At 36.6% G+C, this 22,156-nt stretch overlaps 1 protein-coding gene across 1 annotated transcript in view; it reads left to right on the top strand.

Annotated features, from left to right (window-relative positions):
• Window positions 1-22,156, top strand: part of Iqcm (IQ motif containing M) — a 398,452-nt gene that overhangs the window by 50,523 nt on the left and 325,773 nt on the right. The window contains exons 4-5 of the mRNA XM_042054197.1: window positions 7,121-7,211; window positions 11,356-11,435. Of these exons, the coding sequence (XP_041910131.1) occupies window positions 7,121-7,211; window positions 11,356-11,435 (171 nt within the window). The remainder of the gene's footprint in view (window positions 1-7,120; window positions 7,212-11,355; window positions 11,436-22,156) is intronic.

Here is a 22,156-nt window from a genome sequence, read left to right as displayed (position 1 = left end):
GACTAAGCATTCAAATATGTCAGCCTATGCGACCAATTCTCAATCAAACCACCAAAAGGTATGGAAGATGTATTCCTTCCACAGTGGGAGACAGGCATGGAAGGTGTCCTGATAGAATTTAACTTGAGCTACAGAAGAAATGAGAATTTAGGAGTGGCCAGAGAAGACAGAGAGAATTAAAATATGTTTAAACTAGAGGCAGAGTCAGGAAGAGCAGGTTACTGAAATGCTATGCAGACGCTCGCTTCACATTCGTGTGTGCCATCTGCGAAGGGAAGGCACAATTTGCTGATATGTGTAGATGCGGGTATGTCTGTCTTATCTATTCCTAACAGAAACATAATGTCTTTGGATTTGAGAAGACTTAAATTATTGAGAGATGCTCTATCAGTTTCCGCAGGCTTCCATCCTCCTTTGGGTACTGAATCAGGATGGATCTTACACATGCAGTGGAGTCAATACCATATGAGAAGAACTCTGAATAATGAATCTTGGAAATTAGGGTGTTTGGTACATTTGCTTCTCTTCAACAGAATGCACTAGGGAATGGGAGAGCAAGTGATTTATATATATAAGCAAATATAGTTTACAGCAGGAGATGTAGTAAAGGGGCCCATTTGTATTATGTGTGGGAGGTAGATAAATATCTTGGAAGGAAGATAAATATCTGGGAAGGTACCTCTAAATCTCCCGAGTCTCTGTCTTTGACTTCCATGACTTGTCAATCATTTGAGCATCTTTAATGCAGACGCTGGAATTCCATCCTCTGAAAACAATGATAATGATATGTGAAATCATGATGCTCAAGGATAACAATTTTCTTTACTCCTTTTTTTAAAAGACAGGATTTCTCTGTAGCTTTGAAGCCTGTCCTGAAACTATCTCTTGTAGACCAGGTTGTCCTTGAACTCACAGAGATCTGCTTGCCTCTGCCTCCTAAGTGCTGGGATTAAAGGCATGCACCACCACAGCCCAGCTTCCATTCCTTTCTTAAATGAACGCAGATATCAGGGGCTGGGTACCAGGGGTGCACACCATGGCTCTTTAACCAGGCGATCTCAGTACATGAGAGCAGAAGCTCAGTTTTGGATAACTGAACTGTAGCCATATTTGTTGTTGTTGGAGAGAGTGGTCCCAGAAAGATCAGTTTATGCTTATTTCCTTTGGAAAGTTGTGTTAAGCTTTTATCTGTGACACATGCTTGGTAAAGATGCAGCTCTCTCAGTAGGGGATACTTACTATCTCAATTACACAGTTAAAGGATACATTTCATTCTCAATCTTGTGTTTATTAGACAATAAAAATAGTTTCCTAGCACTACAGTTGGAATTGTTCAATTACTTGTGACTAATGTCATTGGCCAGAGCAAAGGAGTTTCAAACCTAAGATTATTTTTCTGTCTTCTTAGTACCTACCAGACTACCTGCCATATTGTAGTCACTCAGCAACTATGTTGAATACTGACAGAATAACCAGAGATGTATGAATACAGTCCCTGTCCTCAAAAAACCACCAGAGAGTTCACAATCTAGTGGGAATTGGCATTCTGTATAACACACATGTGCTGGAAATTCCAGCAGTAGAAAATCATGTGACATCCACCCAGCCCACACACTAGAATGTAAAATGTCAGCAAATCGCAATCTGTCATTCTTGACTAATGAATCTGTCTATAAAATTTGTAACATTTTTAAGTTCTAAATTTTATTATAATTATTTCATATAAAATGGAATACAATTTAAGTAGAAGGTCTTAAAAAGAGAAGAACATGAAAAACTATTTCATAGTCTGTATATGAGGTCTCATTTTTCACACAAAATATCTGATTTAACTAATATAAAATATTTTTTAAAAGATTCTCTGAGGAGAAGAGATGTCAGAATTTTTTGTCATTCCTTCATCATGTGATGTCTCCTCAGTGATGCTGTCTTGAAAGGTGACACTTCAGACAGCACAGTCTCACTCATATCTTCCCATTCCTAAATCTTTCAAACTGAGTTGAGAAAACTAAGTCCCAGGAACACGTTGAGTCAGTTACATCTTTAAGCTGTTTTTACAGTATAAATGGGAGCTCTTTTTTTGGGGGGGGGAGGATTAAGGGGAATAAATGTTCTTTACAAAGGTCTGGGAAGAAATGAGTCTTTTTTCCTTAGAAGGAGGTTGAAGTACGAATGCATGCCGTAGCTGGAATATTGGGGAAAATGAAGTCAGTTAATCTATGTCATTGGCAGACATAAATAATAGGAAGACAACATAACTGAATACAGTTTTGAATATTTTATTTTTTGATTCTTATAGTAAATGTTTAACAAATGAGTTAAATTTTAAAATGAGATGTGCAGACAGTTCAAGGTAAAGAATTCCCAGTCAATACCATCAAAGAACAGCTAATGAATGCTGCAAGTTAGGCTGGAGATCAGGTCGCATGCTGTTAGTGGCATCTTGAAATGTGAATGACTAACAAAAGGAGAAAATGCCCCACATGCTTCTTTATTCAGCACATTTTTACAGAGCCCCCCCGAAAACCCAAGTAGAGAAAACAGAGCAGACACAGAAAATCATGAGGGCAGGGTCAGCAGTCAGCATATGCAGTTTGGTGAAGTCCTGAATGTGTCTGCTGGCCTTTAGCTCCCAGTTTTATTGCGGTTTGAGAGAAGAATGGACAGAAAAAATACCTTTGCCCATGTGGACTGGTTGGTTAACTGAGAGGCTCCCCAAGGTTGATCTCTTACTTCTGTCAGGTGATAACATTGGTCAATGACCAAATCAGGAACAAAATAAAAAGAAACCAAATAGCAGCAACAGCAGCAACAACAACACGCACACACATATGCACAAACTTGCTTGTAGAAGGTAAAAAAGAAACTATTACACTAGTCTTAACTCCTAGAGAGACAGAAAATTCTAGAATTCATAGCCACAAATCACTTTACTTAGGATTGAACTAGAATTCATATTAACAATGTCTTAAACATCTCTAATGTGAGAAATTAAAGTTATCATGGTTGAAAATGCTATTAGCTTTCTGCAGGAAGTAAACACAAATACGTTTACAGGGATACATCATAATTGCATCTTGCATCCAGCACATATACTTAAATTTCTACAAAATATGTAAATAATTCTCATTCTTATGGAATATTTGTTGTACATAGTCTATTTGTATAGAATTATAAGCTTACAATGGAGAAATGAGAATTCATAAGGAAGTAAGCCATAAGGAGTGAGATTGAGCTAGCTCTCCTGATTAGAAGTAGATTCACAAAGACATTATGTATATAAACTATCAGGTAAAGAATCAATGTATATAAAAAATAAAAATAAACAAAGTATTCCCAGGCAGTGGTGGCACAGACCTTTAATCCCACCACTTGGGAGGCAGAGACAACTCTCTGATTTGGGGTTTGTCTCCTCTAGAGTGAGTTTCAGGACACCAAGGGCAACACAGAGAAACATTGTCTCAAAAAAGAATGCATGAACATATGATATGAGCTAAAGACTATTGATGTAGCTGAGAAGATCTGATGAAGAGCCACAGAAACCTGTTGGAGTTTAAGAAGAATATTATTGAAAATAGAATTAGTAAAGTTGAAAGCATATCTTAGGAAATATATAAAATGGAGCACAGAGGTAGAGAAGAAATGTGAAAGACAGAATCCTGGAGACCCTATTTAGTTGTTTTAGTAGAGATAAGAAGCGGCCTTTTCTAGCTAGGAAAGTAACTGGAGAATGGGATAAAACTGTATTAGAAGAGGCAATGGCCACAGCTTCATGGATACCTGATTCCACGTCTGGAGCAGGGAAAACAAAATGAGGATGAAATGGTGCTGGGACAACAAGCAGGAAGCAGTGAGAGACCGCAGGTGATCTGCAGCCTGAAACGGGAGCTGGCTTGGCTCTGATCTGTCAATTTTGGTATCGTGAATATAGAAAAATATAGTGATGCAAATAGCAAAACGAAATTAATATACCCATAGTAATACTCAAAATGAGAGGAAAGAAGAAGGATGGCTTTATCCTTACTGAGGAAGCCAATTTATAAATTATTGCATAATAGAATTATAGCACAATGTTACTAGTGAATGATTTAGGCAAGAGTTACCTGTAGATACTTAAATCTTTTTTTTTTTTTTTTTTTTTTTTTTTTTTTTGGTTTTTCGAGACAGGGTTTCTCTGTAGCTTTGAATCCTATCCTGGAACTAGCTCTTGTAGACCAGGCTGGTCTCGAACTCACAGAGATCCGCCTGCCTCTGCCTCCCGAGTGCTGGGATTAAAGGCGTGCGCCACCACCGCCCGGCTTAGATACCTAAATCTTACTTTAAAAGACATTTTGAGTGCATTTCAGTGATCTAGATTTATGCAAAATCTGTTCTCTAATTACTGTGAAATTATATTAGGAAACAACACAGAGATAATTTAGAATTCCAGAATTTAGAAAGGAATGTTATAGAAGGTATGGAGGGTAGGTTAGAAGGTGTCACCGTGGTAGGTGGTACCCAATTGAGGAAGCTCTTACAGTTCCAGACAGTGCATGGTAAGGACCTGTAGCCGGCAATATGTAGTGGAAAGGGTGGACAGTAATTAATGAATGACTGCATCAGGGAGGGGATTGAAAGGGAAGAGATTTGAGATGCTTTCCCGATGTTCAGTACGACTGTTAGTTCTGAGAGGGCCATGCTGATTGAAAGGAAGATAGGTATTTACTCAAAATAGGAATTTAAGAATTGTGTATGCAAGATAAATAAACCTATGTGCCAAATACACCTAGCCAATAAATATAGCCACAGTACTTGGACCAAATCACTGAAGTGGAGGGTTAGAAACTCATCAGAAGAGAAAGAGTGTGTGGGGAAATATACCCAACGGCTAAGAGTGCTCAGAACGAAATGTGGTCCTGAAAGACAGGTGAAAAGAAATCAGAATGAAGGACACTGACTGTGTAGGGATCTGATTTCAGGTGACTGGATGATTCCAGCTAACCTCTGAAGGGAGCAGGGCAATATTATCGGCCGTTTTCATGTCCTATGTGCCTTTTTCCTGCTTTTGTTTTAAATTTCCAAATAGTCTTCACTACTCCATTTTCGTTTCTAGCCTCCCCATTTTTTCTTCTAATTATTTCAATCAGATTCATAATTCATGCTATAAAACCGAAAGCATAAAGTCTTGTAACATTGCTTTAAAGGCAAGATTTTACATAGAGATGTTTACAAATTCAGAGTGCTGTGACCTGCCTGAAGAGGCTGGGAATGCCCATGGGCCATCTTAAGGCAGAGTTAATCACAAACACTTGCCGACCTGCATGATTTAATTGCCATCGGACTCTTCTGTAATATTTACTGAAATTTAGGGGTAAACACCTTGTGTTTTGTAGTTTGGAAGGAGTCTTACAGGATTGAGTTAAAAGGTACTGCCATCAGTTGGAATGGGACTGATGGAATATGCAATCAAACCGGACTCTTTGAATGTGACTGACGGTGGAGGCTGACTGAGAAGCCAAGGACAATGGCGATGGGCTTTGATTCTACAGTATGGACGGGCTCTGTGAGAGCCTTGTCAGTTTGGATGCTCACCTTCCTGGACCTGGGGGTAGTTGGGAGGACCTTGGACTTAGTGTAGGGAACCCTGATGGCTCTTTGGCCTGGAGAGGGAGGGAGTGGGGGTATGGGTGGAGGGAAGGGGAAGGAAGAGGGAGGAGGGGAGGAGATGGAAATTTTTAATAAAAAAATGAAACAAAAACCCAAAAAACAAAACAAACAAACAAAAAAAGGTACTGCCATGCAACTGTAACATATACACAGAGTGCCTAGATCAGTCCCATGCAGGCTTCCTGGTTGTGGGTGGAGGCTTGTGCGCCCTGTATGAGCCCAGGTTAGTTGATTTTGCCTAGATCAGTCCCATGCAGGCTCCCTGCATGTGGGTTGAGTCTTGGTTCGCCCCTTGGTTCACCAGGTTAGTTGATTTTGTGTGTTTTCTTGTGGTACCCTTGACTCCTCTAGCTGTCTCTGACTCTTTTACTGTCTTTTTGGGACCCTACTGTGTTGTTTTGCCCCAGCTTTAGTACATGGAGGGGTGCTTAGTCTTACAGAAACTTAATATGTCTTGTTTTGTTGATACTCTTGGGAAACCTGCCCTTTTCTAAACAGAAACTGAGGAGGAGTGGATTGGGGGGATAGGAAAATGGGGAGGTGTGGGGAGGGACTGGGAGGAGATGAGGGAGGGGACATTGTTGTCAGGATGTAAAATACATACATACATTTATTAAAGAAAAGGTATTGTAAAGGACTTTCACTTTAGAACTTACACAGGCTATGCCCAATAATTCTGGAGACTGCTGCGTCTCTTCAAGAATAGACTCAGTATTTTGCAAAAATCACTAAAAACAATCACTATTCTGAGGCTCACAGCAGGCAATTTCTAGGGGAATTCTAACCACTCAGTACTCTTGGCAATATTGTTTTCAGTTTCTCCTCACTCTTACTATTCTGTGTCACACTGAACTATATAGCTCAGTCCAGTGTGTTTCATTCTGTTTCGACATTAAGATTCCAACTAGGTGTAACTTTTTCTAAAGAACAGGCTTTCTACTGTGTGCACCACATGCCTCTGTATCTGTCTGCATATCCGAGCAAGGAGACGAAAAGTGCTGGACAAACCTGATTTAGTGTCCTTGTTTTTAGTCTAACTCTATTCAATAAGGAGACTTTTGTTTTCATTAACTAACGACTTGCTAACTTAACAGCAGAGACTCCCATATAAACTAATCTTTATAATAATAAAGGTAATAATGATGATATGAACAGTAATCCTTTATATTCACGGGCATGTGCTATGTTACTGCAGGCATTTTTTCTGAGATGTTATGTTTTGATATATGTTTTTCATTTATGGTTTACTTTTTGACCCTAAATTTTGGTAATTATAAAAGATCAGAGTAACATGGTGGGCATCAAAAACTACTCAAATGTATTTTATGAGATGCTTTGTGTTAGTAATTTTTTAAAAGAATATGGTGTCTATTTAAAAAGTCTGTAATTTGCAATTAAATTTGAAAACTATGTTTAGAATCTAGAAATTGTAGTAGTGTACATTCAAAGTGGGTTTTTTTTTTGTTAATTTCAGAAAACGTTAAACTGGGTAAAATAATGACCGATATTGAATCTGTGAGTAAGAAAATGGAGAAAGAAAAGCAACTGAACCTCAGAAAATCCAGGTAATGTGGAATTATTTAACCTGGGAAATACAGACACATACATGCACACGAGAGAGAGAGAGAGAGAGAGAGAGAGAGAGAGAGAGAGAGAGAGAGAGAGAGAGAGAGAGATTTAGAGAAATTGAGAGATTTTCTTCTTCTTTGCCAATATTCTCTCAACAACTGCAGTGGTTTCTCAGGCCCATTAACACTCCATGCATAAGGCTAATTTATCTTTTTGCTCTAATCCCAAAGCATATCAATTATCAAAATTTTAGTTTTCAGTTCAATTAACTTTTGAACTGGAGGATGTCTGAGTAGCTAAGCAAACCATCTGGGTTTTACAGTGTATAAGCTCAAATCCAATTTGTGTCTTTCTTGAGAAAAATGCCATATTTTATGATAATATTACATAAGTTTGGAATTTTAATAACTCCTTTGCAGCAATTATGGAGCAGAATAAGTTATGATTTTCCCTTTCAAATCTAATAATTAAAGGTTAGTCTTTCTCTAACAGAAGGTGAGAATGATTCCACAGAACATGGTTGGAATGCAAAGATTTAGAACATTGCTTCTGCTCTCCAGTGTCTAGAGATAGCTCAGCCACTCTTCTGGATTATTCTACAGGATTATACCATCTTCCAGATGATTTTACAAGGGTGTGCATGAGGGTTGACCGTAAGGCTTCAGATAAAACCTTCAATAATCCTTAAAAGTACATCTTTTTGCGAACTTGTAGAATACTCCTCTGTTAAAACTTTTTCATGGCTTATTTTACATCAATTCATTAACACAGTATGTAAAGAAAATTCCAGTAGTTAACACAATGCACAAATAATAGAAATTGGAGGAGATATTATTTTGCTTTAAAGAATATCTTGACTTCCAGAATCTGTATCCAAATTGTGCTCCGCACTAGAAGACCCTCGTCTGGTGTACCCATTTTCTTTGATTAAATTTATTACAAGTCTCAGATTTAAATAAGTGGAAAGTGTACCCAGCTTCAGGGGAAAAATTGATTTTATTTATGATAGAGGAAGATTAATTTTTCCCCTTTCTATGTTTGCCCAATTTAACTCAAGACACAGGTTAGCTAAACTAAGTCATCGCTGTGGGAAGACTAGTTAGTAAAACAGTTAAAGAGTATTGACTGTCCAGCAAGCTTTTAGTCACCAGAAGAGTTAACTGAATTTGTTTAAAAATACTTCTTACTTTACTTATATGAAGCCTGTAAGCCAAAGATCACAAATGGGGACTCAGGGACAAGTGGGCCACTTGTTAATGGTAAATCTGAGCAGAATAATGTTTTTCATTATGTTGTTTTTCTCTGTAGGGTTAACTGTTTCTCAGGGATTTTTTTCTTCTAGAACTGGTGAGAGATAAAGGTCTCCTAATACACCTAGCTCAAATATTTAATGAAAATGTGTCCTGTTTAATGTGGATGATCAACCTTGTTGGAAGTTAAGAGCTGGTCCCTGCACCCCAGTGAGAGCCTGGGGTGCCTGAAGCATGAACTTCAATCCACTCCGGCTGCCTTGTCTTTATTTATAGCTAGTTATTGTGGTAGCTTGTTCCTACCTTAAGCAGTTAGCTTCATTTTGTTAATGTTGGAATGTGATGAGAAAGACAAGTGTTTGGAGATATGGTGATTCAGTTTCTTTAAAAACCTGTGTTTTAGTCAATTTAAAAAAAGCATCAGAGACGGGCTGATCTTTGTGAGTTAGAGGCCAACCTTGTCTACAAGAGCTAGTTCCAGGACAGGCTCCAAAGCTACAGAGAAACCTTGTCTCGAAAAACCAAAAAAAAAAAAAAAAAAAGCATCAGGTTGAGTTTTTATTGAGATCTGGCTCTTAATATAATGTAGAGAAGAAGAGGTAGTAGGCAACAAAAAGAACAAAAAGAACACAGAAGCCCAGCCAGACAGGTAGAGGACTGCCAACAGACTAGAGTTTGGGAGGGTTTCTGTCCAGGTCACATAGAGACTTATGGGAGAGTTTTTTTCTCTCCTATATTTCCTTTCAAAGTGCCTTGGGAAGCATTTATGGGTAAGGTGACAAACAACATGTTTAGTATATTGTAAAAAATATCTACTGAAAAAAAATTTGCTAAAAATAAGGAATATGAAAGAATTTCATAAATTATGATGTTTATCTTTGCCTACATTTTTCTATTTTGGACATGCGAAGAGCAAACAAAATGGAATGCTTTCATAGTTTCACATTAAGCTTAAGAACACGAGGTTCTTTACTGTACCCTTAAATTTTAAATTAACATTGTCACGTGTAAGAATCCTGAATTTAGGACAACGATGGTGGATGTGGACACATTCTAAATATTACTTTCCAATCATGAAAAAAAATTCACTGACCTACTTATTTTTTAGTGCTGGTTTTTTATGTTAGTTGACAGAAATGCAACATTGTCATGCTTTCAAATTCAGGGCATTTCTGTCAACACACTACTGTGTTCAGGCAAGTGAGAGTGGACTTGGTCCTCAATGAGCTTCTTACGTTGTATTGGAGAATCTATGCTCAGGCCTTCTGATCAGTGCAATAACGGAACCAAAAGGAAGTTCTGCCCAACTTTCTTCAGGCTCTCTTCTTCATCTCACCTCCAGACTGCTGGAGTGTTGGCATGCATTCCAACATCCAACAACAGCTGTATTGAAACAGCTCAGAATCATTGCTTAATGATTTTCAAATGTTTTGCTAAAAACGGTCAATTGTAAATTTTGTCATAATTATTCATTTGTAGAAGATGGTTGAAAAAATATTTGTCCTAATTTGGAGATTAAGCAGTGTTTAGCCTTGGTCCACATGCCAGAAAGTAAAGCAAACTGTCTAATGAATGTATTTTGCCTTAACTTTAGTAGGATATAAATGAATTCTAAAATTTCAAAGGGAATTACTCAAGTTCTTGACCAAATCCCTGGATATGTCATATGCATAATAGAAATATGAGATGGGCTCATCTTATAACTTATTAACTCTTTAGTTAGTGCCTACATCCTATCTGATATCAAGCACTGATCAGGATGGAAATAGCCTTTTCCCCATATATGTTATTTTTTCTTATTAAAACATTTTAAACACTTAAAACCTCTGTAAAACTTATATAGCACCCAGATAGCAATGTCATCTCCAGGCATTTATACCAAGCAGGTAATTGAGCAGGTACACAAATGAGAATGCTCAAAGATTTTTTTTGAGAGTTTTTAAAAGTAGCGAAAAAAATGTGAGCACCCCAAATATTCATTAGAAACTGATAAACCATTAGTATATTCAAGCCATACAGTACAATGTGAAATGACGGTTTAATACAACAGCACACATCTATATATGTTAATGAAGATGCCCATAGTATAATATTAATGGCCAAACTACTTAGAAAGTTTGTTTGCATTTATATACACATAAACATTGTAAAAATATGGAATGTGTTATACAGTTTACCATGTCAAATGATGTTAAAATAAAATAATGTGCTACAATTATTGACTCACTGCCTGACTTCACATCAGAGCTCCACCTATTTCTCCTTGGGATAATCTGACCTACATGACCCCTATGCACTGTAGTTCCTTCAGGTGTAAAATGAGGAGATTAATAGTAGACACGGTGGCAGAGGTTTGTTGGGAGGATTAAACAGGCAGGACACATGGGAGGCTCTGAATAGTTCTTAGACTAAGAGAAACTCCAGGTTTGTAATAATTAAAAAAAATATCGGAGAAATGGTATTAGAGAAGATTTTTCTTTTCTTTTGTTTATTTACATTTTCTAAATTGTCTATATGGCCCTTGACTCTAGATCCAACAGATGTGTTTAAATCTCTATAAGTGATATTAGGAAAATTATATTATTCCAAATCTCATATGAAACAGTGAAAAATAGATACTACGCTTATTTTCCTGATTTTTTGTTATGTAGGACTTGCTCAGAAAGGAGATATTCCTACTTTTAATCCACACTCAGAACCAGCAAAGTTTAGTATTATTATTTCATTAATACTAGTTACCCTGCAGGGCGCCGAGGAAGCCACAGGTCTAGAACCATTGTCACAAACATCTGAGGCTAACATTTAACTCTGTAATATTAGGCTTGGGGACCGGATTACAAAACAAGGGATACCGAATCACTCAAGTTGTAACTCTGTGTTTTGGAAACAGAATGTTGGAACCCTTCCATTCCCACCTTGGCTTGCCTTTGATGAATCTGACCTCTTCTGTGGGACTTCTGCGAGAACCTGGTGAGTTTCTCTAGGGTAATGCTGGGAGCACTAGTGATTTTCATGATGTAAATCAGAGTCGGTATTGAGCAAAATCACTTGTTTATTATTCCATTTGAAAAACTGTGTCAACAGATAAAGCATTTGGGGGGACAACTGCTGAGAACTAATTTTTGTTTCTTTACTTAAACTTGAAAAGTTGGTTCTTTTAAAAATGTGTGTAAATGTGGGATATTGTGGGAAATTATGAAGATAAATTCTTTGAATTTAAAAGGTTTCCAGTAATAATTCTTCTGAGTTACTGTTTTCAAAATATATAAAATTTCTTCAAAAGAAGCTACACATGGCATTTTAAAGTCCTTTAAATACAATCAGAAAGCTTGGATCTTAGAGGCTATTTTGAAGACCTAGGAAGGGTATTGACTTGAGAAAACTATGCTGTAGTTTTCCTTCTTTGTAACTTGCTACTCAGAGTCTCAATATTCAGGTTGGTTTGTTTTCTTCTACATGTACAAAGACTATCTAGATAAAGACTCAGCCATTGTCTTTTTACATTGCACAAAAGATACAAGACCATTCTAAAATGCTAGCGGAGAGAATCCCAGCTACAGATTGTTGTAAAATTAAATGAAGATTGCAGATTTGCAGCCACCCATGCAATACTTTCAAGATTTGTTAAAAGTTGCTCCAATACAAAAAATATCCTTTAAAAATACCTGAAACATGCACTAAAGTAACCACAGCTTCATGACAGCAAAAGACTCTGTTTAATTCAGGGCCCCTGCTGCATGTTGATGGGTGGATGATGGAAACAAACGCAAAGGAGATAGCACCCAAACAAAGAAGCTTCCAAAGTGATTCTGTGTGTCCCTTCACTCTAGACAGAAGCTAGTAAGACACAAGACACTTGCATAAGTGCCCAAAGAAGAAAGAATTGAGGGAATAAAATACTTGATGCTATTGTTCAATGTTTTTTTTAAAATGTAATGAGTGTTAGTTGACTAAAGTAATGGAGTCATTAAGCCAAACAAAATGTGTCGCAGTTTTCTGCCTTAAGTCCAGACTCCAGCAGACTCTGCGTCATCCCAGAGATCTCAGGTTTCAGCTCACACAGTCAGTCAGAAGGCTGCATGTTCTAGAAGCATAAACATTTTAATAAATCTGTAATTTCTGAATGCTATAGGCTTTCTATTCCTCCTTTAAAATGAAATGCATCTCTAATATGAGTAGATATGTAACCAATGTTTTATCGTGTGAAGTTTTGTTGACTATTGTTTTGTTTTTTAGCTAAACCATTATCTTTTGATTGAAATAAAAATTTCTAAAACAACAAAAGCAACTAAAACAGAAATGTCTAATGACTTGGGACCAGCAATTTATTTTGTAAAATAAAATGTGAAAAAAAAGTTGATTTTTGTTCTAAAATAATTTGCATACATTCAATGCATTGCGTCTTCGTTGAAAAACTAAATATTTTTAAAATAACTTTAAAGTTCATTTTAATTACATTTTCTAAAACACTGTCTGACATGGGCTTCTACTTTATTGCTATTATAAACCTGCTCGCTAAAACATGTCTCCAGTAATTGCAGGAAGCATTCACTGAAGTTCCTTAAAAAACAAACAATGTTACTTAAGCAATCAAAGAACATAAGTATGTTCCCTCTGGAGTGCTCAGTAATTTTATATAATCTTAAACATTCCCAAAATACTAACAAATCATCATTTTCATTGAAAGAAAAAAAGAAAGAAAACTAGATCATAGGAATGAAGATCAATCCTGATTTCTATCCATTACATTACAATTTAAGTAGATGACGAGGGTATCACGCCTTGAAGTCTCACCGTTTAAACTGGCATCGGAGAGCGCTTGCTAGTGATGATATTGGAGTTCTGATTTCTTCTAGCGTCTAAGAGGAAGCCTTATCGAAATTGCTGAATCACTTGTGACTGTTTCTTCATGGGAGAAACATGGAGGCTAATAGTATCACCAAACTGAGAATGTTTAGGGCATGCTTGTGAGGTGTGTGGCACAATCTGGTGCTCACCAAAATTGAGTTGCAGTTACTAGTGACTGTTTCAAATGAATGACCTCAAAGGCACAATAGGAGCAAACAGATGGTTTGCCAAGAACTGTCTCAGCACCTGTCCTACAAGAGGAACCAGCCACACTAGCACCTTCACACCGTGAACACTGTGGCCCTGTTTCTGCTGTTGTCATGGCACTCATCTTGCTCAAGACCGTCAGCTACCCTTAGGCTGCCTTACTTCAGTCTGTTCAGTAAGAAACTGCTAATTTGACATTCCAACAGTCACTCTTTCGCCAGTGATCTCAAAACTGTTTCTTACCTTTCTGAGACAAAGAAAGTAGAATCATGGCATGAACTCTTACTTAGAAAGGTGTTCTTTTATTAAAAAGAAGTTATTTAACTTTATTTTATGTGCATTGGTGTGAAGGTGTCAGATCCCCTGGAACTGGAGTTGCAGATAGTTGTGAGTTGTCATGTGGGGGCTGGGAATTGAAACCTGGTCTTGAGGTCTTGAATTGAAACTGCTGAGCCATCTCTCCAGGACCAAGGAAGGTGTTCTTAACAGTTTCAAAATAAACTCTAGAAGGAGAAAGTTTAGTCAACGAAACCCACATTGCCCTAAGTGACAAATTTTGTGGCTTGATAAGGATGCCTTCAACTTTATGAGCTTTAAGTTTCGGTTTTCCTTAAGGGAAGGATGAAGTTGCTGTTTAGGAAAGGCATAGATGGTTAGACAATTTCCTTTATCTGTGGCTGGTTCTTAGTTTCCCTACAGACTGTTAACAGTAGAAAGACAGTAATATCCCCCAAGTTCACAGTCTTCAGATCCTCAGAGAAAAGCTCTGAGTATTGCCTACAACTCTGTCTGATACAGCCTCCACCCAGATGTGGGTTTACAGTCACTGGAGGATGCTAAAGCCAACTGTCAGTAACTCCACTTGTCTCATCTGACCTCAGCACCACCTCTTCCATTTAGGAAGCTGTTCACTCTGCTTCTGGAGCACATATTGAATGACAAACAAACAAACAAACAAAACAAAACAATAAGTAAAATCATTTTACCTTAAAGAGTTCCCTCCACACTTTAGCCCTAACTGAAGACAAGGTTGAGACCATTTTTTCTGCAGCTCTCTAAAGTGGCGCTATTTCTTTCTCCCATCCTTAATACACACATCTAGGGGTGGAAATGGGAGAGTCTCTTTCTTGATCCTCATCACTATTGCTTCCAGACCATCTCTGCCTCTTTCCTAAAATTCTCAGCTTTGACTCTCATGTCATCCAATGGCATTCTCCATTAGCTTTCTTCTTGCAATAATTATTAGTTTGTGCCCATCTTCTCATAGCTTAAATTTAGCTTCAGGACCCTTGTTAGTCTCTCTAATGCTTGTCATCATTCTTGGCCATGTTGCTATTGAGGTAAGTAAAATCTCTTGACTCATTAGCTTCTCAATTCTTTTCACTCTTTTTCTCTAGTGATTTTACTTTCCATCCACCATCCCATATACTCTCATGTAATCAAAGAGAGAGCTAGGTAGTACCTCCAATATTCTACTTTGAAAAATGCTACAGAAAATGCATGGCATTTCATAAAGTCCAACAGCTCTAAAAAAATTAGTTTCATGAGGGGTCTTGGGAGTGAAAAGATCAAGTTTTTAATTTCTTCTCTAGCTATTCCAACTTCATCAGTGATTTAATCAAGCTCATGATTTCAAACACTAGCATTTTGATATGGCCCCCAGTCTCCAGCTTACATATTTTCTAAGTCAGTTGTACTACTTATTACATTCTGTAACTCAATTATATTGCATCAAATATAGTTTATTAAAATAATTTTTATACACAGTAGTTAAAATATTTTCTTTCATTTTGAATATAGCTTTAAGGGTGTTTTTTTTTTGTTTGTTTTTCTTCTTCTGAGAAGGTGAATACTACCCAAGGATTAAAAATCTTGGTTAAATATTAAAAGACAATTAAAAAATTGACTGTTATTCTCAGAAAACCACAAAAACAAGTTGGCAAACCTAAGAAAGCCAGATTCCATAGGGACCTCGTGTTCTTTAAAGGTGTTTGTTTTCATAACTCATGTTTCTTCCTGTTTGGCCAGAACTTCTACTTAAAAACTGTGATAATAGGAAGCCCAGCCATACCCCACCCATTCTCTCTCTTTCATTTGTTATTCCTCAGTCAACCAGTATATGTTTGTAGGTGTATCTTTTAGATATGAATATATATAGCATAATCATCTTCTCAATATGAAGGAATGTTCTTCCAGTAAGATGAATGACATTTTTGTTAAGACAACAAAGTATTAGGCCCATGGACTCTCAAAGAATATTTCATGAATGACTTGTATTAACAGCACAGATAGTTTCAAGGACTCAAACTTCTTCTCATTATACTATATTTACATTACATTCAGATAAATAACCAATTTGTATATTTTATTTTTATAATACATATATAAAGCCTTATTAAGGATGTTCAGAGAAAAACATTTTCCATTAGCTCTCTGCTTTCTTACAATTATGAGTACCAGCTTGTTTTATTTCTAATGTTTTGATTTTTCAGTCTTTAAAAACCTGTGACAACACAAATTTGAATGTTTCTTATACTTAGGTCTGATATTATTTGATTAATTACACAATATATCCATTTTATTTTCTCCCATTGATAACCACATTATCCCTATCTACCCCTCTGTGCTGAACAGCATCTCTTTCCCTCATCTACTACTTTTCCATGCCCTCCTAGAGTGGTCAACATCAGAAAGGAGAAGTCACATTCTTTCTCCCAACCTTCCTGGAGGATATAAAGACAGCAAAGTCACGGGAGGGAACCAGGGATTCTCTATTCATTTTAGAAGTTTAAAATAGATAAAAACAACATTTTTGATAGGTTTAATTTTATACCAGGGTCTACTATATAACCTCAAGTGGATTGAGAGATACATGAAGCTCATCTGAATGCATTTGATAATTGCTGCAGCCCTGTTAATTCTACAACCTCACGTTTTCAGAATTTTACCGTAACCACCAAATGTCTTCTTATTTTCATTCACTGGTATAATTTTAAGAATTATCATATGCTAAGAAGTGTGACAAAAATTAAATTTAATATAATTTAAATGTTTTGTCATTCTTTACTAAAATGACTTTTCAAAATATTATTCAAAAGTAGATGTTTATAACACAATAAATTTATTTTTAATATAATAGTAGTATAATTTTTACATTGTTTATATATACAAACACACACTCTCAGATTTCCTGCATGCTCAATTCTAACTTTTCCAATTTTTTATGAGGAGCTAAGAATCATTAAGCTTGTTACCAGCCTAAGCCACATAAGTATCAGGTTATGTTTAGTGTGTGTGAATATGTGCATGTGTATATGGTACTATAGATAAAACTCCAGAATCCCACATGTGCTACACAGCTGCTCTACTACTGAAGTACACCCTATCCCTAGAATAGTTCTGATTTCAATTTCCATATTTATTCCATTTACCATACCAATTACATGATTTATGTGGCCTATGTGCATTTATAAAAACTATGTTGATTATTATAAAATCAGTATATAGTTATATATATATATATATATATATATATATATATATATATATATATATATAAATTACTGTGGGATAATGCTTATGTACCCTGTGAAGATTTGTCACTTGTATTGGTTTAATAAAACACTGATTGGCTAGTAGTCAGACAGGAAGTATAGGCAGGGCAACCAGGCTATGAGAATTCTGGGAAGAGGAAAGGCTCAGTCTGCAGTCACCAGCCAGATGCAGAAGAAGCAAGATGAGACTGCCCTACTGATAAAAGGTACCAAGACATGTGGCTAAATATAGATGAGAATTATAAGTTAATTTAGGTTATAAGAGCTAGTAACATGCCTGAGCTAACAGGCCAAACAGTTTATAATAATATAAGCCTCTGTGTGTTTCTTTGGGACTGAATGATTGCAGGATCTGGTGGGAAAGAAATGTCCATCTACATAGTAGAGCAAACTGTGACTCAGATTAGGAAGGGGCTGTAACCTGAGCATTTTGTAGAACATTCAACATTATGAACTAATATGTAATATACATATGCCTGGGTTTTTGACAGTTTTGGTCTTTGTACTATTAAATATTATATTTTTCATTTCTTTGCATAATTTTACAGTGAACTTTTTCAGTCAGTCTTAGAAATATCAATATGGTTATTGTGTTTTAAACAGCTCTGAAGTATGATTTAGAAATTACCTTGTGTTGCTCTTTCAACATGTAATAATTTAATATGATAAATGCTTTTCTGGCATGATTTCCCATGGCTCTCCTAGTAGGCACTTCATAAAAGTAAGAGTTGATTATCTGAGAGGAGACTTTGCCTCTTCCTCTCCATGACAATGTGAGAAAATATTCCTAATATGCCAGATCCTGAAGAGTCAGAAGTGGTCAGAAGTGCTGAGAGGGGAGCTGTGATGGGATGTGTGCGATGGAAGAGAGACAGCTTTCAGACAATTACAGTAATAGCAGTGTCTTGACCAAGACTGCTTTCTGCTCACTTTATTCCTGCCACAGAAAAGAGAACAATAGGACTCAGTCAATTACAGATGGTCTAATTTCCAAAAATTTCAAGGGAGACAGTATATAGTTGATAATATGAATAGTATTAAAAGTGGGTTTCAGATGTTTATTATTTGAAGTAGTTTTAGTAACATTTAAAAATTACAGGAAGATAACTCATTCATACATCCTATGGCATCACCAAGAGAGAGCAGCCTTAGACCCACGATGTACAATTAGAAGTAAAATTTAAAAAACTTGTAGTGTACTATTCTCTAGTACATAAAAATGTGAAGAGGACGTATAATAAAATTTAAACGTTTTATTTAATATGACTAATTGTGTCATGTCTATATATAATCAATATGGAAAGTCATTAGAAATACATTTTATGTACCCTTTTCTCATTCAGTTTTTGAAATCTGGTGGATAGGAAAGCTTACCACACATTTTAGTTTTGGATACACTTATGTTTTCATAAAAATCCATGGCTTGTAGTTTTTGAGCACAGTTTTATGTATTTATGACACTTGTCATAAAGCAAATGTACACCAAATATTTAAAAAGAAGGAAGAAAAGAAAGAGAAAGAATGGTTAAAGAACATTGGAATGAAACTATATGCTCACATGATGACAGATAAAGTGTCTAGTGACTTCATGTTTATCCCATCTTCAGTCTGAATTAACTTACTAGGTGACAATGTATTTATATTTATTTTTATTAGCTTTTATAAATGGACCTACCAAAACAGTGTTTTTTCCCCAGTTACAAGTTAGTGGAAAGAAGCTAGAATCAAGAGTAGGACATTCTTGGCATCAAGATTATAGCCAAGAACAATTACATTAAATTGCTTAGCATGCTACAGAATTAATTAGCCATGATCTTAAGCATAAATACTTAATATGTAGAACACTCTCTAAACATTCAGGTTCACAATTAGATACTAAACATTTTAGTGAGTAAGTGGCAGTCATATATCCAATCTGAAAACTTAATATCCCCATTACTGCAGGTCTCCTTAACACCCTATATTCAGGCCATTGCCCACAGAAATGCCAAACACAAAGGTATATAGTATGTTCTTCCTTGTTCTACAGTCACACTCACACATACTCAGTATAACAAACATGAAAAAAATGTGAAATGTGCAGGACACACATGTGCATGCACGCACACACACACATAAAACTGAGACTGGCTTCATGACCTTGCCTTGCAAAGGATTTAATGCCCTGAGACATTGAAATAATTAATAACTTTTTAAAATTTGTTAACAGATTGATGCTGGTGCTTGATGTTGGGGGAAGCTGCTTGTTTGTTTCCTGGCCCCTCAGACCCAAAATCATTACACAAAACTGTATTAATCAAAACACTGCTTGGCTAACAGCTTAAGCATATTGCTAGCTAGCTCTTATATCCTAAACTAATTCATCTCCATTAAGCCATACATCACCATGAGGTTGTGGCCTACTGGCAAAGCTTCGTCAGGCTCCAGAGGAGACATCTATCTCTGGTGGTAGCTACATGGCTTCATCTTGACTCTGCCAACTCTCTCTATTTATTTCTTTCAGGCTGACATTACTCTGTTAAGCCATTGGCCAAAAGCAGCTCCTTTATTAACCAATGGCAATATTCAAAGCATACATCACCTTCCATATCACCTCCCCATTTTCTGATGTGGTCAACTATATCCACATAAAACCTGAGAAAGGTTAAAAAGGATTTTTAGACACACACACACACACACACACACACACACACACACAAAAACAGAATAAGGCATGGCTTTTTGGTAGCAGCATTTTCTTGGATGGGCTCTGTTTGCTAGAAGCAAGCAGAGGCATGATTCTTTTAAGAGAAGGCTTCCAGACTCAGTGGTAGGAGAAAAAACTGCACAGTTCCTTTAAGAAGGCTTTCTGGTTCATGTTAGTTGAACAAACAATTCTGATTCTTTTGGGAGGTTCGGCTAGAGAGCATTTAAATAGGGATTGTGAGCAGCATGTTACAAACTGCTTGATAGCATGATATAGACCCATTGTATACCAGGAACTGGGACAGTGTTTAGGGCTTACAGAGGCAGTGAACAGACCTCCACCATGTTGAACAGGGTGGAGCCAAAAGGCAAAACAGCCTTGGTCCTAGCCATACCCACTTAGCATTTTAAAAATAAGCACTCCTGGTCAAAAGATAATTACAGATATGCTATAAAGACAAATTTAGATGGAAAAGACCACTAAATGGGTTACAGTGTTGGATAAATGTATGCAAGCTTGAGAGAGGGGGGGAAGAATATAAACAGTTATAATATAGAAGAGTGCAGACAGCCATAGATTAAAGGAGGAAAGATAATAAAATAAATATTAAACTTGTAGAAAAATGTAATAGAGTAATAAAAATAAGCCAAGTAAAGATGGAAAATACACAGAGAATCTGGATTGTGTGTACTATTGTGTTTTCTTAGAATTGTTTGACTGTGAAGAAGCTAAGTATAGAGACAGATTTCATGGTATAGGCTGCTAAGCTAAACCAACATATATATTTTCCAGACTAATGTGGTTTGATGGCCCAAGATCCCCTGTAAGGTTGCCATAAAAACCTCCAAAAATTACTTTGCCCAACAAAAAGCAAGAAGCAACTTGGACAGAACTATGCCCAAATTCCCAAATATTGTTTATAACTGTTTGTTTACATTTAAAGGGGATATGCTATAGAGATGAATCCTTTGCATTGGTATGGATCTCAGTTTATTGATACAAAATTAAGATCAATTTTGTTATATATATATGTATATATATAATATATTTCTACTATTGATGAGGCATTGTATTTGTGCAGTTCATTTAAAAATGTAATGTATAATTAAGAAATATAGGTTAATAGATAATCTTCTGTAATAGTCAAGCTTGTAGTCATGTCAGTTGGGTTTTCTAGATATATAGAGATATATTTCATTAGATAGTGTTCAAATCTTTCAGAGACTTTCAGAATATGACATTTAAAATGTTTTTCACAACTACTTAGTAGAATTCAAAAGCATACAGTCAAGAACTTTTACAGGGGCAGTGGTGGCGGTGGTAGAAGGTGTGATAATTGGGAGTTAGGTGGCAAGCCTACAGATCATGCCCCATCATCACAAGACAACTCAAATGTAGTCTGAGGCTGTTCATTCATTCCTGGCTGCCCAGACTCAAAATAATCACACAGAACCTATGTTATTTCCAATACTGTTTGGCTAATAACTGAAGTATATCACTACCTAGCTCTTATATCCTAAACTAACTCATCTCCATTAAGCTATGCATCACCATATGGTCGTGGCCTACTGGCAAAGTTTTGGTGGGCTCCAGCAGAGGCATTTGTCTCCAGTGGCGACTACATGACTTCACATTGACTATTTTCTATTTTCATTTTGTAGACCCTGCAAGTTCTATAGCCAGCTGGCCTAGGATTATGGGATGAATGATGATAGAAAGCCTGTGTTAACACTGCTAAGGTTATATTATACAATATTCTATGTGCCACTTGACAATCTCCCTACTCCTTCCCTCTTCTCTATTAAAACTTTCCATTCCAACCTTCATAGATGACCACTCACATTAGCATTGTGCTGATGATTTATGTGTTTCTTCTTCAACCTTTATCATCAGGACTTGTGGAGATATATGGTTTTGTCTTACGGTGTATGCCTTTTCTGTGCCACTCAGTTGCTTGCAGGCCGTACCCATGTCTCTAAACACTGCTGTCATTGTGTGTTGTCATTACTGCAATGTATTGTTTTAGAAGCAACATGGGTTGTTCATCCTGCTCCTTTTGACTGCCATTTTCATCCCTTGCCTTGTGCTGGGTGTGTAGAAATGCTTCTTTCACTGAAGAGATTTTGTGGCTCAGGAGTTGAAATCTTCAGTACCCCAATAATGCTAAAGGATGAACAAAACTTTTCCCAGGAAACCGTATCAGATGACCAACTTAAAATCCTAAAGTAAGAAAGAAACCATAAGAATGAAAGGTGTTTTCTAGCATTAAGACAGCTCTTACCAGGGTGCTCTGAGCATGGAGAAGGCTCTGTAAAGGGAAAACAGCAGGCAGAAACAAGCAAAGAGTGGAAGAGGAACAGGAGCCTTGTGGAGGACACAGCAGGTTGCAGTTTAAG

This window comes from Arvicola amphibius, chromosome 15, assembly GCF_903992535.2.
Source record: "Arvicola amphibius chromosome 15, mArvAmp1.2, whole genome shotgun sequence".
Taxonomy (NCBI): domain Eukaryota; kingdom Metazoa; phylum Chordata; class Mammalia; order Rodentia; family Cricetidae; genus Arvicola; species Arvicola amphibius.
The sequence above is the reverse complement of the archived record's forward strand: the minus strand, read 5'-3'. Positions and strand labels throughout refer to the sequence as shown.